We start from the raw sequence: 20258 nt of genomic DNA, 5'->3' as shown, positions 1-20258 counted from the left end.
TAGGGCTGTTTTTTAAAAAAAAGTTTTTAAATAACATTATTTAGTTTTAATTCTCACAATTTAATGTAAGTTTATTTATATATACATATTTTCTCTCTTGTTCTCGTATTGTGCTGAAGACGGCCCTTGGACATAGGGCCGAAATATTCACAGAACTGATTTCCACTGTCTTGAAAATATTTTCCCTATTGTTTCTACTTTGTATTTGTTTGACTAAGTTCACACTCCATAATTTATTTACCCTTTGATATGCAATGTTACAAAATTGAACTTGTAATCGTGAAATACAAATCTGTTAGTATTAAAAGATATTTATTAACATCAAAAGGTCTGTTAGCTATAATTAGTATATAATACAAACTAGACCTAAGTTGCCTGAGCAACGTGAAGTGTTGCGGCAACCTTTGTCCGGCTTCGCCGAATAAAGTGTTGCGAGAGCAACACTTTGGTTTTGTTTCTTTGCTATCGGTTAAACGCTGAAGTTGTCAGCCTATCGAAGCTTTTAAAACGTTATGTTCAAAGAAGAACGCGATCAGTAATCGCATGATCAAAGGCTATTCCTCAGCGTTGAAAAAACAACAATAACAAAAGAAGGACTAAAGAACGAAAGAAGGGACTAAATTGACTTTGCAGCCAGTTGAACTTTATCCTTTTCAATCGTAGACATCGTGACGAATCAAGACTTGGAACAATATCTTATATAACCTAGTTGGTATTATAAAGCTATTCGTAGAATTTCAGGATCAAAATACCATAGATGACACTCTCTTAACTATTACGAAACTGCCTCGTTGTTTTACGTTATCGTTTGTACCCGTTGCGTAAACACTTAATTCTAGGTTACAGTGAGTATGGGTAGGCTACACCAATTAGCCAAAGTTACAAACCCCTCTTCACTAAAGAAGACTGTAGCCTAACAGACGATTATTACTTACAAGTCCCCCACATGTCTTACCACTGGAACCAACTCGGTCTTACCATCAAATACACTGGAAACAAATAATAGGTACACCAACTACAAAAAATTGCAAACCCCTCATTACCAAAGATGATAATGAGCTAATAACCGACCTTTCCTTACATGTCCCCTACATGTCTCACAATTGGTATCGGCTTATTTTTGGTTTAAGTTTGTACCCTACTACTGAAGTTGTCAACCCCTTGAAACTTTCAAACTAGCATAATCTCCTGTAGGAATTGTACCAAAAAATGGATGATATATACTTTGATCAGCTCATCAAGAGCTATCGATTGCCGTCAAAAAAAGAATTCTATCTGTCTTAGTTCAAAAGTTGTTTTTTTTTTTGCCGTAGGCCAACTTTCTAACGTCACCACTTAGAAAGGAGCAAAGGATAAGCTCCAATTTCTTTAGCAATGATAGAACTTTTAAAGCTTAAGAGGTACATTTGATAACATTTCTCTACCTCAATCCCAAGTCCGAAAGAACAAATGATAAACCCAGCCAAAATCACGGCAGCACTTTTGGAGTTGTCAACCCCTTTAAACTTTCAAACTGGTATATCTCATGAAGGAATTTTTGTACAAAAAAATGGATGACATATACTTTAAACAGCTCATCAAAAGCTATCGACTGCCGTCGAAAAAAAAATCTATCTGTCTTAGTTCAAAAGTTGACTTTTTTGCCGTAGGCCAACTTTCTAACGTCATCACTTAGAAAGGAGCAAAGGATAAACTCTAATTTCTTTAGCAATGAGAGAACTTTTAAAGTTTAAGAGGCACATCTGATACCATTTCTCTACCGCAATCCCAAGTGCGAAAAACCGAATGATAAACTAAGCCGAAATCACGGCAGCACTTTCGGACCCGTGGGAAAATGCCGCTTTTTTGCTTCTCTAAATTTTTCTATTTATCACTCAAAGAAGATATATTGACTGTGGGGCAGGGTAACTGTCGCATATATTTAACACTTATAGATTTTAGTCCATCTTCAATTTGAAACTGGTGCCTGCCTGCTTGCCTGCTAGAACGGAGCTTTCCACTCGAAAGCAGGAACATGGTTTGATGAAACGAAAGCTTGGCTGCATAACTTCAGATAGTCCTCTCTCACATAGGCTATACAACTCCTCTTCACTTCACACACTATAGGCTCTGGCTCAAGGACAAGCAAAAACCATCCTTTTTGGCCCCAGGCAAGAGTTCTACGAAGCTTTCCAAAATGTAAAGTCAAATTCATCAATCCGGCCTAAGGTCCACACTTTCCGTAAAAACCGCAGAAGTTAGACCCTTACCACTTTCTAGGAATAAGCTGAAATCGGGGTGCTAGGAAAAAAAAAAAAAAAAAGAAAAAACACGACAAAACCAAAGTGTTGCTCTCGCAACACAATTAACAACAATGTAAAGTTTAGAAACACCCAACACCATTGGCTCCAAACCGAATGAATAAAGTTAAGAAAATGGTTTCTGTGTGCTATGCCAATAACAGCCAACCTTTCCTACTTATTCATACCCTTAATACTTCTATCGCTTTTTGTAACACCAACCTGTTTCTCCCTTTCAAAGACACACCGGAAATACTTCATCCCTCAATTCTCTTATTTCCTCACGAAAACCCAGAAGAAAGACCCGATCCACCTATGTTAAGATCATTCTATTCCACATGATAAATATAAAAAAAACAAGTTTTTTTTTTAACTGCAAGTAAGGAGCGACATTGAAACTTAAAACGAACAGAAATTATTTCGTATATGAAAGGGGTTCTCCCCTCCGCAACGCCCCGCTCTTTACGCTAAAGTTTGACTCTTTGTCACAACTCTACTTTTTAAAACAATAAAAAAACTTTAGCGTAAAGAGCGAGGCGTTGCGGAGGGGAGAACCCCTTTCATATACAAAATAATTTCTGTTCGTAAGTTTTAATCAAAAGTATCGAAATTCCGTTTTTTAGAGTTTTGGTTACTATTGAGCCGGGTCGCTCCTTACTACAGTTCGTTACAATGAACTGTTTGATAAGTTGTATAATCCAAATATATTGTTTTTCAAAAAAAAATACATAAAATATAAAAATATGCTTGGAAAAATATAAATATTTTTGTCATTTTTCCAAGCAGTAATTGCTTGGAAACCCGTATTAAGTCTACTTATTTTCAATTTCAATTTTCTAACGTGGTATTAACGTTTTCATAAATATGAAGCATGTATTTATATACAGATGGACCAATATTCGGATACTAGTTTCTATTTGTGTTTACGATTGTGAATATTCTAAAATATTCGGTAAAATCTATATAGAATAATGAGTTGGGATTTTGGGTTTCAAAAATTTCTTCCATCGTCAAATCTGTTTTGATTGTTTAGTCCTTATGTAGACAATATTTTTCATTCTCTCTGCGCCTAGAGAGCCTTCGACAGATATATCTCAAGAAGCCCCTGCACCTTATTTCCCGGTATGTCTTTAACAGGGGCGTAGCTCCAGCATTTCTATTGGGGAGGGGGAGGCATGGGTCCCTTTTCTCTGTTCCTTTGTTTTGCTCTCCACTTCGGCAGGTCCTCTCTCTATCCCCTCTTCCTCTCACTATCTATCTCCCAGTTTTCAATCAACAGCCTTTTAGCCCTAGCCAGGTAAAGATTTTGTTTTAGGGCAAAAAAGGCCCAAGCCCAAACGACAGTTTTTTCTGAGGAATGATCTACAAGTGAAAAGCTATTTGTATTATCTTTCGATAGTCTGAAACATTAAATCTGTCTGTCTGAAAAACGACCTGATTCGATGAGAACAAGCCGGAGGCACGTTTTAATAAGAACTGGCCTATGAAAAATAATTTGCATTGGTAGCTGAGTCAGAAATAATAATAATCACTTAGATTAGTCTTAACAGTAAAATGCTATATAAAAAATTACTTAAAAGATGCAATAGATCAATAGATTCCCGTTCGAACGCATCTTCTAATACTAAATTGACTGATTCAGTCCGAGCAAAAAAAATCAAGCAATTAAATAAGCAAACATCAATATGGTTGTGTAATTTTCACGAAGATATCCCCCCTTATTTTTGGGATGTTTCCCCTATCTCTAAATTATGTAAAAAACGAAATTATAAAATGCCGAATACTAAAGATCATGCCTGCAAAGAAGGACGGACTATAAAAGGGAAACGTTTCACGGGGACTGTGCAAATTTTTCAAAACAACAAACAATAGACTAATTATATAGAAAATATTGTCAAAATTTGGCATATTTAGGGGGCCAGATCAAGACACCTCTTTAATGCAATATTTATCGCCCTAGAAGTAGAAAACCAAATTCTTATTTGGATTGTTTTTTACAACAAAATCCAGATATGTCTCCAATATCAGACAATTTTTAGGAATTGTATCTTGTAGAACGTGAAAATTTGGCTGAATCCCAATTACGTTTAGAACTGTGCATCTGCCACAAATTGAAATTGTGTTATTTAACTTAAGCTCTTTCGCTTTTTGTTTTTAAGAATGTTTACAAACCATTAACCTGAGCGTTACTTCATGCAAATAATGCAATATATCTTGCACTAGCTATGCTCCTCTGGACTGCAAGCAACACAAGCAAGTGCAGGTGTACCTTTAAACACGGAGTGATCAATTCAGACGGGGTCAAATTGAATATGAACTCAACCTGGAATTTAATGTTTGTTAGAAAAATAAAATACATTGTGGTTTATAGCCAGAAAGAGTATCCCATTCATAGTCCAAAATAAATCGCCACGCCAAGTGTGCCCCCCCCCGTTACTTGCGTAGGTAGAGTCAGTGTTGCAGATTAAAGCGTAAACCTTCATCTTAAAAGGTCCGGTCTGATTATTTCAGCTCAATGTCGGCTTCTGCTTGTCCATGACACCCGTCTGAGGACGGGCTTATGCTATTGTCAATTTAAAAAGGGTCATCGATCCTAGGTACGGAGATGAGGGTAGACTGGAAGTATCTTAGAATGTCTACAAATTTCACTACCCCTGAGCCAGAAACTAGAGTTTTTCTTTTTCTATATAATCTGTCCCCCAGCTTTGAAATCTCCAGGCCAAGGGAAGTATTGACTTCGACCTAGTGCCATGAAATATGAAACAATGCAAGTTATACACTTCATAGTTATTTTATACTGGCCCAAACAACTTTTCGATAATTGAGTCCCCCTTCTTCCGGCTGGGGTTGTGACAAGCCCATGTCCTGGCCGCTGAAGTTGTGTCGGTAAAATTATAGCAGTTCATATAACTGGCTTACCAATAAAGTGAACATATCACTTGATGTGTTTTTTTTATTCTCTTTACAAATATAATAATCGCTTCTACCTTAAATTCAAATTTAAGCACTTCTTAACCTAATCCAACCTGACCTAACGTTATTATAAATAATTTTAGCACTGAAAAATTGTAGCATTATTTTTTCATAAATGGATGGAAAATATGGTGCTGAGAAAACGTAGTATTATTTTGAGAAAAACGAGCGATAAGTCAGACTTAAATTAAAATTCGTCATTTTTAAGCACTTAGTAAAGTACTTAAATTTGAATTTGTGGTAGAAGCGATTATTGTATTCGTAAAGAACATAAAAAAAATGCATCAAGTGGTATGTTCGCTTTATTGGTAAGTCAGTTATATGAACTGTCATAGTTTTTTTTTTTAAAATTCGTCATTTTTAAGAGCTCGAAAAGTGCTTGAATCTCAATTTAAGGTAGAAGCGATTATTATATTCATAATGCGCATAAAAAAAGGCATCGAGTGGTTCACTTTATACGAAAGCCATTTATATGAACTGCTATAATTTTACCATTGCGTCTGTTTGCACTGGTTCTTAATGATTTCTGTATAAATTTGGATACTAGAAGAAAAAACGTTATTGTAAATTTATCTTTATGTAGCGGAAAACAAATTATATCTTAATTTACGGATGGCTTAGAGCAAGGCCGAATTTTGATGCAACCCGATGCACTGGTTTTTCTCTGGCTGTACTAGCCGACTACGTCACCACTAAAAATGCTTTCACTTTCCTTAACAAATTTATCAGTTGTCTGTTTTTGATTAGTTCTTCACTATGGATTACCGTGGCTTTTGACTTGTGCTTAGGAAGATCCATGCTCGGCTTCTTTGGATTAGAATGGTTGAAAAAAATCGAGATGAGATATCACTGGCCACCAGGTTAGTGCAGCCATTTTCTTTGAGTCAACCTCCTATGAATGTTGATATACCTCAGTGAATTTGTTCTATAGACCCTGTTAAAAGTATGACTAAAAACACCAAGGCTGAAAACATAGTTAAGTTGGGTCTTCTCTCGGCATAATTGGGGCTATTAAGAAGAAAACACTATAACATTCTGAAAATAATTTTTGAAAATCCTAAAATACTTATGTCACTCCTAAAAGTGCTTCACTTTACCCCCAGTGATGTAATTTTGTCAAAATCGGTAAAATTCTAGTTAATTGACTTCTTGCTATCTTGTAAAGGGTTTAGGTTAGGAAAATGAAACTTTCAGCTTCACAACTTTGCTCAATTCCATTTTATAAGGTTTTAAAGATATGCAAATACATTTCCAAAATTTTGAAAAAAAACATTGATATGGCTCAAAATTCTACTCAAATAACAGGAATTGCATTTTCAGAACTAAAGGCAGAGAAAAGCGACTAATAACTGAAAATTAAGGTAAAATGTGGTTTTGTCAAAATTTCCATAGGTATAGACCTGTCATGTAGCAAATTTCAGGGCCCTCTAGAGGGAGAAGGAGCGAAGGTGGGTACTTTAAAATACCTTCCCAGGACATACTTTAGCCCGTAGACCCATCCCTGAAAGTTTCATTTTCCTAACCTAAACCCTTTCTGAGATAGCAAGAAGTCAATTAACTAGAATTTTACCTCAAAATCCTGTTGGGGGGCAAATTTGGAGGCGATTTTTACAATCGCCAAGATATATAATATAACCTAGTTGGTATTATAAAGCTATTCGTAGAATTTCAGGATCAAAATACCATAGATGACACTCTCTTAATTATTACGAAACTGCCTCGTTGTTTTACGTTATCGTTTGTACCCGTTGCGTAAACACTTAATTCTAGGTTACAGTGAGTATGGGTAGGCTACACCAATTAGCCAAAGTTACAAACCCCTCTTCACTAAAGAAGACTGTAGCCTAACAGACGATTATTACTTACAAGTCCCCCACATGTCTTACCACTGGAACCAACTCGGTCTTACCATCAAATACACTGGAAACAAATAATAGGTACACCAAATAGCAAAATTTGCAAACCCCTCACTGCCAAAGATGATTATGAGCTAACAACCGACCTTTCCTTACATGTCCCCTACATGTCTCACAATTGGTATCGGCTTATTTTTGGTTTAAGTGTGTACCCTACTACTGAAGTTGTCACCCCTTGAAACTTTCAAACTAGCATAATCTCCTGTAGGAATTGTACCAAAAAATGGATGATATATACTTTGATCAGCTCATCAAGAGCTATCGATTGCCGTCAAAAAAAGAATTCTATCTGTCTTAGTTCAAAAGTTGTTTTTTTTTTTTGCCGTAGGCCAACTTTCTAACGTCACCACTTAGAAAGGAGCAAAGGATAAGCTCCAATTTCTTTAGCAATGATAGAACTTTTAAAGCTTAAGAGGTACATTTGAACACATTTCTCTACCTCAATCCCAAGTCCGAAAGAACAAATGATAAACCCAGCCAAAATCACGGCAGCACTTTTGGAGTTGTCAACCCCTTTAAACTTTCAAACTGGTATATCTCATGAAGGAATTTTTGTACAAAAAAATGGATGACATATACTTTAAACAGCTCATCAAAAGCTATCGACTGCCGTCGAAAAAAAAAATCTATCTGTCTTAGTTCAAAAGTTGACTTTTTTGCCGTAGGCCAACTTTCTAACGTCATCACTTAGAAAGGAGCAAAGGATAAACTCTAATTTCTTTAGCAATGAGAGAACTTTTAAAGTTTAAGAGGCACATCTGATACCATTTCTCTACCGCAATCCCAAGTGCGAAAAACCGAATGATAAACTAAGCCGAAATCACGGCAGCACTTTCGGACCCGTGGGAAAATGCCGCTTTTTTGCTTCTCTAAATTTTTCTATTTATCACTCAAAGAAGATATATTGACTGTGGGGCAGAGTAACTTGACAAGATTTTTGAAGATGAAAAATTTCAGTCGGGGGGGGGGGGGGGGGGTAAACGGGGGTCCGGGGGCGGCTGCCCATCTGCCCCATAACAAATTACGCCCCTGTTTACCCCCACCCCCAACCCCTGTGCAAATATACAGCCTATATTATATATTTCCCATGTTCTTGATTTTTTACAGATTTGCTTCTTTGTCATTGAACGTAACACAACGTGACGTATTAAAAAAAAATGCAAGGGGAACATATATTTTAGGCTATATAATTGTATATTAGGTAGTTTGGGGGTGAAGTAAAGTGATGTGCTTTTAGGAATGATATAAGTGAGTACTTTAGAATTTTTTTTAAGTTTATTTTCAGAACTTTATAGTGTTTCCTTCTCAGTAGTCCCAATTGTGCATTGTTTAGTGAAGTTAGGTTAGTCCTAATGAGATGTACCAAGATGTGATGAAAATGTAATACTTTAGTTACAAAATTATGGAAAATAAAACAGATTTTTATGGACAGCAGGCCGCCCATAACGCATTGTATTAAATACCTAACCACCTTTATATATTAAATATTTAATTAAAATATACATGCATAGTTACCGTTTACCTCGCTCAGGCTAAGCTGATTATAACCGAGTGGACACAAAAAACCGGTTTCATCATGGTTGCAGCGGTTAATCTAGAATAGAGCAAACTACAGCCCATAGTAACCAAAAGTTAAAAAACATTTTTTAGAAAAAACTACCCAGAAAAGAAAAAAATGTCATCTGACACTGATTCAGGAATGGTAACTATTATTTCGGTTCGTCTCAAAAGTAAAAGTTTATTGCGAAAAGAAATTTAGGCAATAGTGACTTCCAAAAAAATCTGAAACCCCACGAAAATGACATCAGATCAAAATGAAAAGTCTACCGTTGGAATCAGCACGGTCGAAAGCCTAAATGTGGTAAATTACAGCCCTCCTCCTTTAACAACAAAGAAAATCAAGTCTCCCGTTTTTTTTTCTAGCAGGGCTAGGGGGTGACCAGAACATCATAAAGAGATGTGTAATAGCTCATTCGAACGGAAATTAAATTTTCTAGTACACTTTTTATGTGACCAATAAGATTGGAGGGCAACTAGCCCCCCTCTCACTCCTTAAAGGACCCTCCCTACAAAGTCATCCAATCACGATTTTGAGATAACCAATTTGTTCAACAAAGTTCAAAGGTCAAATTTCTCTGGTTTTGGGATGATATGACCCTCCATAGTCCCTGGAGAAAGGGTTGCACACTGTATCAGTATCGGACGTATTGATTTCACGCGTATCGGTATTGGCATTCTGTTATTGGACGCATTGGTATCGCAGGTATCTAGACAGATTTTTAATGACTCATATAAAAGGTATTGCTCATATCTACGTTCTTCCCATAAATTCAATTATCAGCAAGTCCCAGATGGTACTGTCTCAAGTGTAAAAGCTGGGGCTAGTGGGCTACCATTACTTTTTAGAGAAACGTTTAATGGCACATTTGAAAGCTATCGCTCATATCTGCGCGGTGTTTATCAATTCTACCATCCGCAAGTGTGATATAGCACTAAAAACAACACTTTTGGTGTCACTTCTGAAGTGGAAAAGCTTGGAAGTATAAAACGGTAGGCCTATCAATCATAACTGTAATAATTATGATCCAAAACCCTTAACCGGAGGTTTGCAAGAAAACACTGTTTCTCATTTCACTGTTTTTGTAAATGTGACGCTCTCATTTTTTCAAAGCATGTCCCAAAAAGTATTTTAAAAAAAATAGTGACGAAGACCACACTGCCTTTCCATAACAAACAAATACAAAGTAGAAACAATAGGGAAAATCTTTTCAAGACAGTGGAAATTAGTTCTGTGAATATTTCGGCCCTATGTCGAAGGGCCGTCTTCAGCACTATACGAGAAAAAGAGAGAAAATATGTATATATAAATAAACTTACATTAAATTGTGAGAATTAAAACTAAATAATGTTATTTAAAAACTTTTTTTAAAAACAGTCCTAGCATCCTTACTTCAACGAAGTTCAATCAGGACTGACAAAAAGAATGAAGTGAGCGAATGAAGTATTCTTATTTTTTATATTTTTTAAAACACGTCTATTGGGGTCGTTATATGAATGACGTAATTTTACTTTGGAATTATGGGGAAGCTGAACTTCGGGGCTTCTTAGATGATCTCAACACTTATGACCGAAATTTGCGGTTCACCCTAGAAGTTGAAATTGAAAATAAACTACCGTTTTTAGATGTGTTAATTATTCGTAATGCTGATAAACTGGATTTTACTATCTATCGAAAGCCAACACAAAACAATTGATATCTTCACTTTAATTCAAATCACCCCCACAAGTTAAAGGAGCAGTTGTAACTTCCCTCATTGATCGTGCCCTGAATATTTGCTCCGATTCGTATATAAATGCAGAAATAAACTTTATCAGAGATATTCTTTTTGGTAATGGATACCCCATTCCTTTTGTCAAGACATTCTTGTAAAATCGAAGAAGATATTTCACAATGTGAGGCTACTGATAAGCCCTCAAATATTGTCTATCTTCCGTATATCCCAAAGATCACAACAAAATTAAAAAATGTTTGCACAAAAAAAATACGTAGTTTTTACTAATAATTTTAAAATCATTAATTTCTTAAATTCTGGTAAAGATAAGACCCCAGTTACTTGCCAAAGAGGGGTCTATCAAATACCCTGTGATTGTGGAAATTACTATGTCGGCAGGACACATCAGAATCTAGAAAAACGGTTGCAACAGCATAAAAAAGACATAGACAAGGCACTAATTTCAAATAGTTCCAACAACTCCTTTGATTCTGCTGTAGGTTGGCATGTATTTAATAATCCGTCCCACACGATACTTTTTGAAAAATCTTCACTCATTAGTAATGATTTGGGGATAAAACAGGTGGTTCGAGAACCAATCGAAATTAATCTCAAAATAAATAATAATATTTCTTTGAACAGGGACTTAGGGGAATACTCACTAAATTCTTTATACTCAAATTTAATTAAAAACGATCTAACAAAACATTTTACTAAACAGTTTTATAATAATACTGAACCAGCTACGAAAAAGCCTTTGAGACAGGCTGCTAAAAAAGCAAGGGTGGCTCTGAGAAATTGCATTTAATCACTTTTTTCTCTTTAGTTTGAATGAGTTTATATTCTCACTCCATTCTTTTTGTCACTCCTGGTTGAACTTCGTTGAAGTAAGGATGCTAGGGCTGTTTTTAAAAAAGTTTTTAAATAACATTATTTAGTTTTAATTCTCACAGTTTAATGTAAGTTTATTTATATATACATATTTTCTCTCTTTTTCTCGTATTGTGCAGAAGACGGCCCTGGGACATAGGACCGAAATATTCACAGAAATGATTTCCACTGTCTTGAAAAGATTTTCCCTATTGTTTCTACTTTGTATTTGTTTGCAAAAAGTATTTGGTCAAGCATTTTGATTCAAAAGGAAATAGAGGCCATTCAGTTTGTGGTTTGCAACAACATTTGGAGTAGATCACTAAATCCATACCCCAACGAATGGCGTAATTTTGTCAAAACCTGGGGGGGGGTTCAAAGTTGGAGCCAATTTTTCCAAATCAAGTGAAAATGATAAAGAAAACTGAAAAACGAGCCGATAGTACTGAAAAAGGTAAAGATGAACTAAAGAAAATTGACCTTTCTAAGTGGATGCTTGAACTATGCAGGCTTATCTTAGTTTTGGCAAGATTTTTGGAGAAACTAAATTTCAGCTGAAAGGGGGGGGGGGCAAATTGGGGTCTGGAGGAAAACTCAGGTCTGGGAGGGGAAGTTACCTCCTATGCCCCATAACAAATTACGCCCTTGTACCCAACCTTTTGCCACGTAGTGGTTGTAGAAGTGTAGGCATGTGGTTCTGAAACCACTCTAAGTTGTATATTAAAAGATGGAATAATTATTGTCATGCTTACTTACTCAAACTATTTACTTGACAATTCCAGCGTAATAATCTCTCCATACGTAAGATTATGCATCCAAAGAGGAAGAAAGACAAATGAAAACAGTTCTGTAGGAGAATTCAGGTAATTCTTCCCAAAATTTTGGAAATGAAAACAAACTTAGGTTACAATACCATTTATCGTACCTAAACAAGAGAAGATCTTTTTTTGAAATTTCTGTTCATTTCTGAATTGAGCTAGCAAAATTTTCCGCAAGTATGTCGATATACAAACCTCTCCACTCAATCAACCTTTTGTGTCGAAGCTACTCACCTGGAGCTATTTTCATAAGTGCTGCTAGATCTATTTTTTTTTTGTTATGAATTAAAGATCCGATTATTCAATTTTTATTTTTATTTTTTTACAAAAAGGAATGGCACTATATTTTGATTTTTTTTCCGGTCTAAACTTATTTTTTCCTTCAATTCTTGTACGGCTTCTTAGTTCAGCTCCTTAATAAGGATTGAGGTGTCTTATCTCCCCTATATTGGAGGTGACTAGAAATTATATAAAAAAAATAACTTTTCAACTGAAACTAAGGACCAACATTAAAACTTAAAACGGACAGAAATGATTTCGTGCAAATAAAAATGGTCATAGCAATGTTGTCTCTCAATTAAATTTTAATAAAAAAACGAGTATAGATTAATTAAAAAAAAAGTTTTTCCGATGGAAGTACGGAGCGAAGTTGAAACCAGAAACGAACAAAAATCATTACTTCACAACCTCTCTAAAATATAAAAATAAAACTAATGCATACAAATCAACTGGTGATATTTCCCTATGTTTGTAGGATTACAGAAAACTAGCGCTTTACTGAAAACACAAAAGCCAAATATAAAAATCAAGAATATTGATTTAGGAGTCAAAAATAAATACGTAGCCTCACAACAACAAACTAATCTTTAACGCTTTTCATAGTCCGACGCGAGCTGTGACATCAGTAACTTTCAGTATAAAATTAAAGTTATCTTAAAAACTTAGGTATAAAAGTAATAAGTTTAAAGTTATGACACAGCATACAAAACAGTGAATTGATTTATCTGTTAGCATCTTGATTTCACCTAGTATTACTCGAAATGAAGAACATATCAACCGTAATATGAACTCTGGAAATCCAGTTATTTCTCTCTATAAAACGGAGAATTTTAAGTTGTGATAAAAATTCTAAGCGAGTCTGTAATCCTAACAAAATAATAATTGAACTGAGCTCATTGCGCGGAAGTGATGCCAAATTAAACGTAAAACATAAATAAACAACAATCTAAAAATGCTTTACTTTTACACCGTTAAAAGTGTACTTAAAAGGTTGGTAAAATTCTAGTTAATTGACTTCTTGCTATCTCGGAAAGGGCTTAGGTTAGGGAATGAAGGAAAATGAAACTTTCAGGGATGGGTCTACAGGCTATAGTATGTCTGGGAAGGTATATTAAAGTACCTACCTCCACTCCTTCTCCCTCTAGAGGGCCCTGCAATTTGCAGACATGGCAGGTCTATACCTATTGAAATTTTGACAAAATAACATTTTACCTTAATTTTCAGTTATCAGTTGCTTTTTCTCTGCCTTTAGTTCTGAAAATGCAATTCTTGTTATTTTAGTAGAATTTTGAGCCATATCAATGTTGTTGTTTTTTTTTTCAAAATTTAGGAAATTTATTTGCATATCTTTAAAACCTTATAAAATGGAATTGAGCAAAGTTATGAAGCTGAAAACAATTTTATTGTACTTCAATTAAGCAGAAGATCTATTTTGCAAGGTTTCACTTTTATAATACAGATATTTTTAAAGGTCATCAAAGGTCAGGGCCCTCTAGATGGAGAAGGAGTGAAGGTGTGTACTTCAAAATACCTTCCCAGGACATACTTTAGTCTGTAGATTCATCCCTGAAAGTTTCATTTTCCTAACCTAAACCCTTTCTGAGATAGCAAGTAGTCAATTAACTAGAATTTTACCAAAAGGTTTACTTTTACCGTACCAAAACTCCTATATTGTTTTGTGTTTTCAGTAAAACGCTAGTTTTCTGTAATCCTACTAACTTAGGGAAATATCACCAGTTGATTTATTTGCATTAGTTATATTGATACACGTTAAATAGGATGTGAAGTACTTATTTTTGCTCGTTTTAACTTTCAATTGTGCTCTTTACTTTCCTCTGAATCTTTTTTAATTAACTACAGATCAAGAACAAAGTATGGTCGCCATAACACGTAAGTACCTTTTTAAGGCTTAGAAAAGTGCATAAAAGACAGGTCACCTAGGTAAAATTATCCATGACAGGATTTTTATTATCTTTGAAAGCAGTCTAGTTAGGTAAATGAAATTCCACACATGGATCCAAAGCCTAAATTACGCCTCGAGAAGGTCTATAGAAGCATCCATCCCTACACTTCTTCCTTCCATGGGGCAATGACCTTTTTTGTCCTTGGACATATCTTGTGTTGTAAAAATAAAAGTTGCATTGATAAATGACCTAACGACGCAAATGCAACCCTTGAAAAGTGCTTTGAGCTTCATTTGTATATCTCGATTTTAAGTATTTTTGAAGATTGTGCAGTAATGTGAGTCAAATCTGATACAAAACCCTACTATGGCTTGATTATAAGTATTTTTGAAGATTGTGCAGCAATGCGAGTCAAATCTGATAAAAAAAACCCACTATGGCTTGATTTTAAGTATTTTTGAAGTTTGTGCAGCAATGCGAGTCAAATCTGATACAAAACCCCACTATAAAATCCTATCAGAGTGATATGAACTTTCTTTCCAAAAAAATCTAAAGTAAAAAAATAAGAAGACTCGAGCCAAACAAGTAAAATTAAAGCTGTTTTACCCTAGGTAGCCTGTATGGTAGCGGGTATGGAACAGGTAGCCTGTGTCTTCTAAATAATCTTCTAAACCTTAGAAATAGGAAAGGGTTAGATATAGTAGCTTAAAACTCTTTCTCCGAGTATAATTTAAATTTTGATCTCCTTCCTGAAAATTTTGTTCATTTAACTAAACTAATTTGAAGATAGCAAAAAGTATTTGAGCCTTCAAAATTCAATGGAATTGTGCTTTTAAACCAAGCTAGCTACTAATTTTGGTTCAGGCTTTTCACTGCTTTTTGTTTTATAGAATTGGCCAGACTTGCTTTTAAACGGCCCGTGTGACAACTTGATAGAGGAAGCTTTTTGGGGGGAAAGAGAGGGGCTTTAGACAGAAAAAGCTCGCAGAAATATTTTGAGGAAATTATAAGATTTTTTTAAGTTTGAAAGGAATTCTGCAAAATCTTACTAGGACTGAAATTATTATGATGAACGACTAGAAAGAAAATTGCCCTTTACTCTTTTTATAGCGACAGAAGGGCAGTGTGATTTTTACCTTCTAATCTCATCGCAGAAATTAATCAGAGATCAAGAAATCTCTACACAAATTTCTTTTTTCTCTCTCACTAAAAGTCAAGGTGACATGACAAAATAATTTAATTAACATAAACTGTTACTGTACTGCGCAAGTCCACAGGGGAGGGAAGGAGTTTGTACCGGCGCAAAATCTAGAAGACTATTATGAATTTCTAAGTTTTTTTTTCCCCTTTTCATCCAGTTTTGGTGCCTTTTCTGATCCTGCGTCTTTCACCGAAATAGATTCTTAGTTGCATACAAGGTAATATACCCGCGTTAATTCCGTTAATACGCGTTAATGCGCTGTTAATTCTGCGTCTATTGACACCCCCTTTCCTTAGTTGAGAAACTTGAAATGTACTTATTATTTTTGTATTTACTTTTGCTAATAGAATTTTACTAACAAAAGTTGAAAAAGTGTCTACGTGTGCTTTTATTTGTCAAAATGTGTCTGAAAGAATACAATTTGTATCATTGTGCATCAATGGCAGGAATAACGTTTACCAGTTTTCACTATGTGTCCCAGAAACTTAAAAAAAAAAATTTCTTTTTTTTTATCTGAAATGTATCCGAAACAAACTACCACTTGCGCTAGATGTCCTTCAAAAGTGCTGCTCTTTCATTACTTTAGCTATACTATAAAGCTCAAGTTCTCACTCAAGGTTTGCGGTAAAAAAAAAAAAAAATAGTATAATATGCAATATACATGAACTGCACCAATGAACAGCGTTGCCGCTTATTTTCACATATTATTGTCTTTTTTACAGCTGTATGATAAATCAACCCAAAACATAGGCGCGCTCATCAAAATAAGCTAAGGTTCGGGCCTTGATCATCATCTCCTGAATCAGGTCTTCATTTCTTTTGTTTTTGTTTTTTTGTATCCCTCCTTTCTAGGCCAATTTTGTTTTGTCATCTTATAGCTCGTTCGCATTATTGCTGCTTTTCAATAGCTTTGAGAATCACACTTGAGGGATATCAAACGTTTTTATCATACTTTTCTACCACACCTGTCTACATGCTCTGAATATTATCAAGAGCCGTAAACCAAGCTTGGTCATTAGTTGAGATAAATATATCCCCGCCTGTACTTTCTATTCGCATCAGTCTCTAAGGCGTTCGTAATATTCCAAACATTTCAACCTGGAAGATTGTAGCCACTTCCCCTTGCTGTCTTGTCACTGAGTCCAGAGGTAATGTGGTATATTACTATTTCAGTCCCTAATTTCCTGATAGTTCGTAGACCATCTATATTGCAGATAATTTCATGATTTTGGTGGTGCAGTGCTATCTCCTGCTCCACTTCATTGCTCTCCTGCTACAGTGTAACTGTAGCAGGCTCCTGATGATCTCATTTCGTATCTGCTGTTTAAGTTGGCAGCTAAATTACCCTGAAAATCAAATGTTGCAACATGTGTGAGCCTAAATTAAATCTCCAGGCAAATCCGTAAAATCATGAAATAGCAGAATTATCGTGAAAAGGTAGATCTGAATATGTTACTGAATAGCCAGTGGCAATGCTGTAGGACTACCTAAGTAACGAGCCATGTACCTTCAATGCGTAGATTCTTTCTGTCCACTTTGTTTGGAAGGGATGGTCATAAAACCTGGGATGCAGCTCACTCGGTTGGAATCGGAAGTTCCAGCATCCTTTGTAAGAGTCAAAAGTGACTGGAGGGCGTCCAGCTTTTTCAATCATCAATCAATCAATCATTTTATTAATTTTAAAACGCTGTTACAAACCTGAAACTGGTACTCGACCCAAGAAGCTTGGCTTGTTGTGGGCCACACAAGGCATATAAAATAAAGATAAAGGTGAATAAACACTAGAATAAAGTAAAACACAAACTAAGTTACTGTTCGTTTAAAAATGTTTTATAATGGAAATTGGGGTATCGTTGGTGTAGGGTGTACGGGGGGCTCGAGACCTTTAGGGATTATCGCCTGAGCTAAAAAAAAAAATATTGCACATTTTGATGTTTTTTTTTTCTGATTGGCTCTAAATCTATATCTTCATGTCCTTGTGCTAAGGGGAATCCAATGTAGAAGAAACAAAAATTCCCATTAGTAATTTAATGAAAATCCCACTATCAGATTCAGCGTACCAGAGAACTATATTGTAGAAGTTTCAAGCTACTATATAACAAAATGTAGAATTTTGCTTTTTTTGCCTAAAGAAAGATAACGGATGTGTGTTTATTTTTATTTATTTTTTTTCAGAGTTGATCGTATCGAAATAATAGTCGTAGAAAATCGGTAGAGAGTGAATTTGAAAAGGAATTAAAGCTTTTAGCGCCCTTTTTAAGTGACCCGAAATTTTGGAGGGCAACTAACCCTCTTGGGAGGCTATTTGCTAGAAAAATGGCCTTGGGCCATTTTTGAAGTCTAGCTCACCCATTTTTTCCCCAAAGTCGTCCAATCAAAATTTTTAGATGGTCATTTTGTCCAGCATAGTTGAAATATACCTTTAGGATTAACATGGCTCCCCTCCCCCACAGCCCATGGGGAGGGGCCTATAAGTTATAAAATTTGCCCATTATTTACATATAGTATTTGTTACAGGGAAGTATACAGTTTTTTTGCGAGCGAGAATTTTGTGCTTGGTGTGGGTTTACATGGAGAGAATTTCCGTGGGGAGGTACATTACTGAGGGCTAGTTTTCAAGGGCAAAATTTACAGCGGAGAGATCTGACATAAAAAAAACAAACTGGTGGTGGTTAGTAAAGCAAGATCAGGAGCCTCTTGGCGATTTCTGCAAACTCGCCCACAGGTGGGTCAAGCACTGGCTTTTCGCTGAAGAATTGGTGTTAGACCAGTCATCATGGGAGACTATCACTCAAAAGCTTTGTTCAGATGTCGGGTGAGGCGGAAACGCTTGGTCCTGTTCCAAAAAAAAGAACTTAGGAATATAATTTGGGAGTCGATGGGAAAAAAGTTCTTCGCCCTTTTCTCAAGCCTCATTTTTTTAATGGTGGTGGGGGGCGCCAATGCCTCGAGTTAATTTTTGTGCATCTGGTTTTTCTTGGACCTAAGACTCACGACTTTAATTTTCAAACATACTAGGAACGACAAAGCTTTTTGAACTGTTTCCAGGCCCTCTGAATCCCACCCCCCTTGTCACAACAAACTTTGACGGTTCTTTTGACCCTCTAAGTGATCCCTGAAAATTTTACTGGACAACTGAGATCAAACATGTTCCTTAACCCTTTTTCCACTACGAAACATAGCTACTGACAATTAGCAATTTCCAGAATTTGCATCCCTTTCCCCAACAACTGTGGAGTTCATGTAATCCCCGGAGGCATATTTGCTGAGCTTTTTGACTATTCTAAAAAAAATGGTCAACCTAGAATGTTCATCAGATGTCTTGGGGCTAGAGGGTAGGGGTAAAGATGGCTGGCAGAATAGGGAACGGAAGGGGGATGACTTCGCTTCGATCCCTTTCGGGTCCTAAAAAAGACACTATAATTTTTGAATTTCAAGTCAAATCATTCCCGATCCGTGTTTCTGCGACTATTCCTTCTGAACAAAGTAACTAGAGAAAAAAGTGTCTTGGCCCTTTGTTGTGTCCTTTTTTTTGGTGGAATCAAATAAATCGATACTATTTTATATTTTTGCTACTACAATACGGTCCTCTTACTCCAAAAAATGAAGATTTAAGTTTTGAGGGAATTCGAAAAAAATTGTTGGTTCTTCTTTGAGCCCCATATTTTAGGGTAGAGGGGGGATCATACTATTGTGCCCTGAAACAATCTTTGTAAATTAAAATCCTTTTGGCCCTAGGAATTCGACTGTAAGTTTCAAACTAATCGAGAAGAAAAAGTTTTTCACCCTTTACCAGGCCCACTAAACACCTTGCTTTCGTAACAAAATATGCAATCGGTTTGATATAGAGAACGATCTATGAACATTTCTAGCCACTGGACACCCAAGACCAAAGATCCCCTCCTATTTCCACTAAAAATCTGTGTGCAAGCAATTGACACTCTTTGCAGAGTGGCCATGCTGGGGGGCCATGTGGTCTGTCGTCCCTGGAGGCATACTTCTTGGACCTTTTGACTATTCTGAACAAAATGACAATCTAAATTTTGACGATATGTCTATGGGGCGCTTTAGGATATCGGGTAAGAAAAAGGGCACGGGAGGAGGCTGGTTTCCTTCCAAACGCTTTAAATTCTTAAAAAGGAACTAGAACTTTTAATTTATAATCAAATAAGCCTCCTTCTAAAGTTCTAAGACCACTCTTCCACCCTAAATAGCCGGGGTGGGAATGGACCATACGTAGAAGGCAACCGGCTTTTTATTTAGGCAAAACTTTGTCCCTTAGCCTTTTATGGAAAGACAGTATGGTCTTATATATTATACAGGCTGTAGAGCCACCACCCCCTGAATCCCGGGAGTTGGTACGCATGGCTCTATTGCTGAACAAATCAGATATCTTATTCAACAAATTCCTTTATTAACAATTTCAAAAAATGAAAGTGCAAAAACTTGTGCATATGGATGTAATTTGCAAACCAGAAGTAAAGAATGCAATTGCGCCCACATTTTGATAAATAGGATGCTAAAATTGACCTTCACTGTGGTTATAGCCATAATTTTGCCCTTATGAGTCACGAACTCATGGTGAAATCTGCTGAAACTGTAGTTTTTGATTCGCACTTAATGACAACTACGATTATTAGTGAAAATAGTAGAAAATAAGAAGTTAACTGATCCAAAACAACACAGGGTGTTGATTTCTACTGAGGGAGTGGAGCTTATGGCGCTCGCCGAAAATAACGCTTTTTT

At 35.9% G+C, this 20258-nt stretch overlaps 1 protein-coding gene across 1 annotated transcript in view; it reads left to right on the top strand.

Moving 5' to 3' along the window:
* The first annotated feature begins 5918 nt into the window (after positions 1 to 5918).
* LOC136041045 (serine proteinase stubble-like) overlaps positions 5919 to 20258 on the top strand; it is a 79280-nt gene continuing 64940 nt past the window's right edge. Inside the window, exon 1 of the mRNA XM_065725578.1 lies at positions 5919 to 6112. Within this exon, the coding sequence (XP_065581650.1) occupies positions 6072 to 6112 (41 nt within the window). The 5' untranslated portion in view covers positions 5919 to 6071. The remainder of the gene's footprint in view (positions 6113 to 20258) is intronic.

The sequence above is a fragment of the Artemia franciscana genome, chromosome 21, assembly GCF_032884065.1.
Source record: "Artemia franciscana chromosome 21, ASM3288406v1, whole genome shotgun sequence".
In the NCBI taxonomy this organism is placed as follows: domain Eukaryota; kingdom Metazoa; phylum Arthropoda; class Branchiopoda; order Anostraca; family Artemiidae; genus Artemia; species Artemia franciscana.
This window is presented reverse-complemented; position numbering and strand designations above follow the sequence as displayed.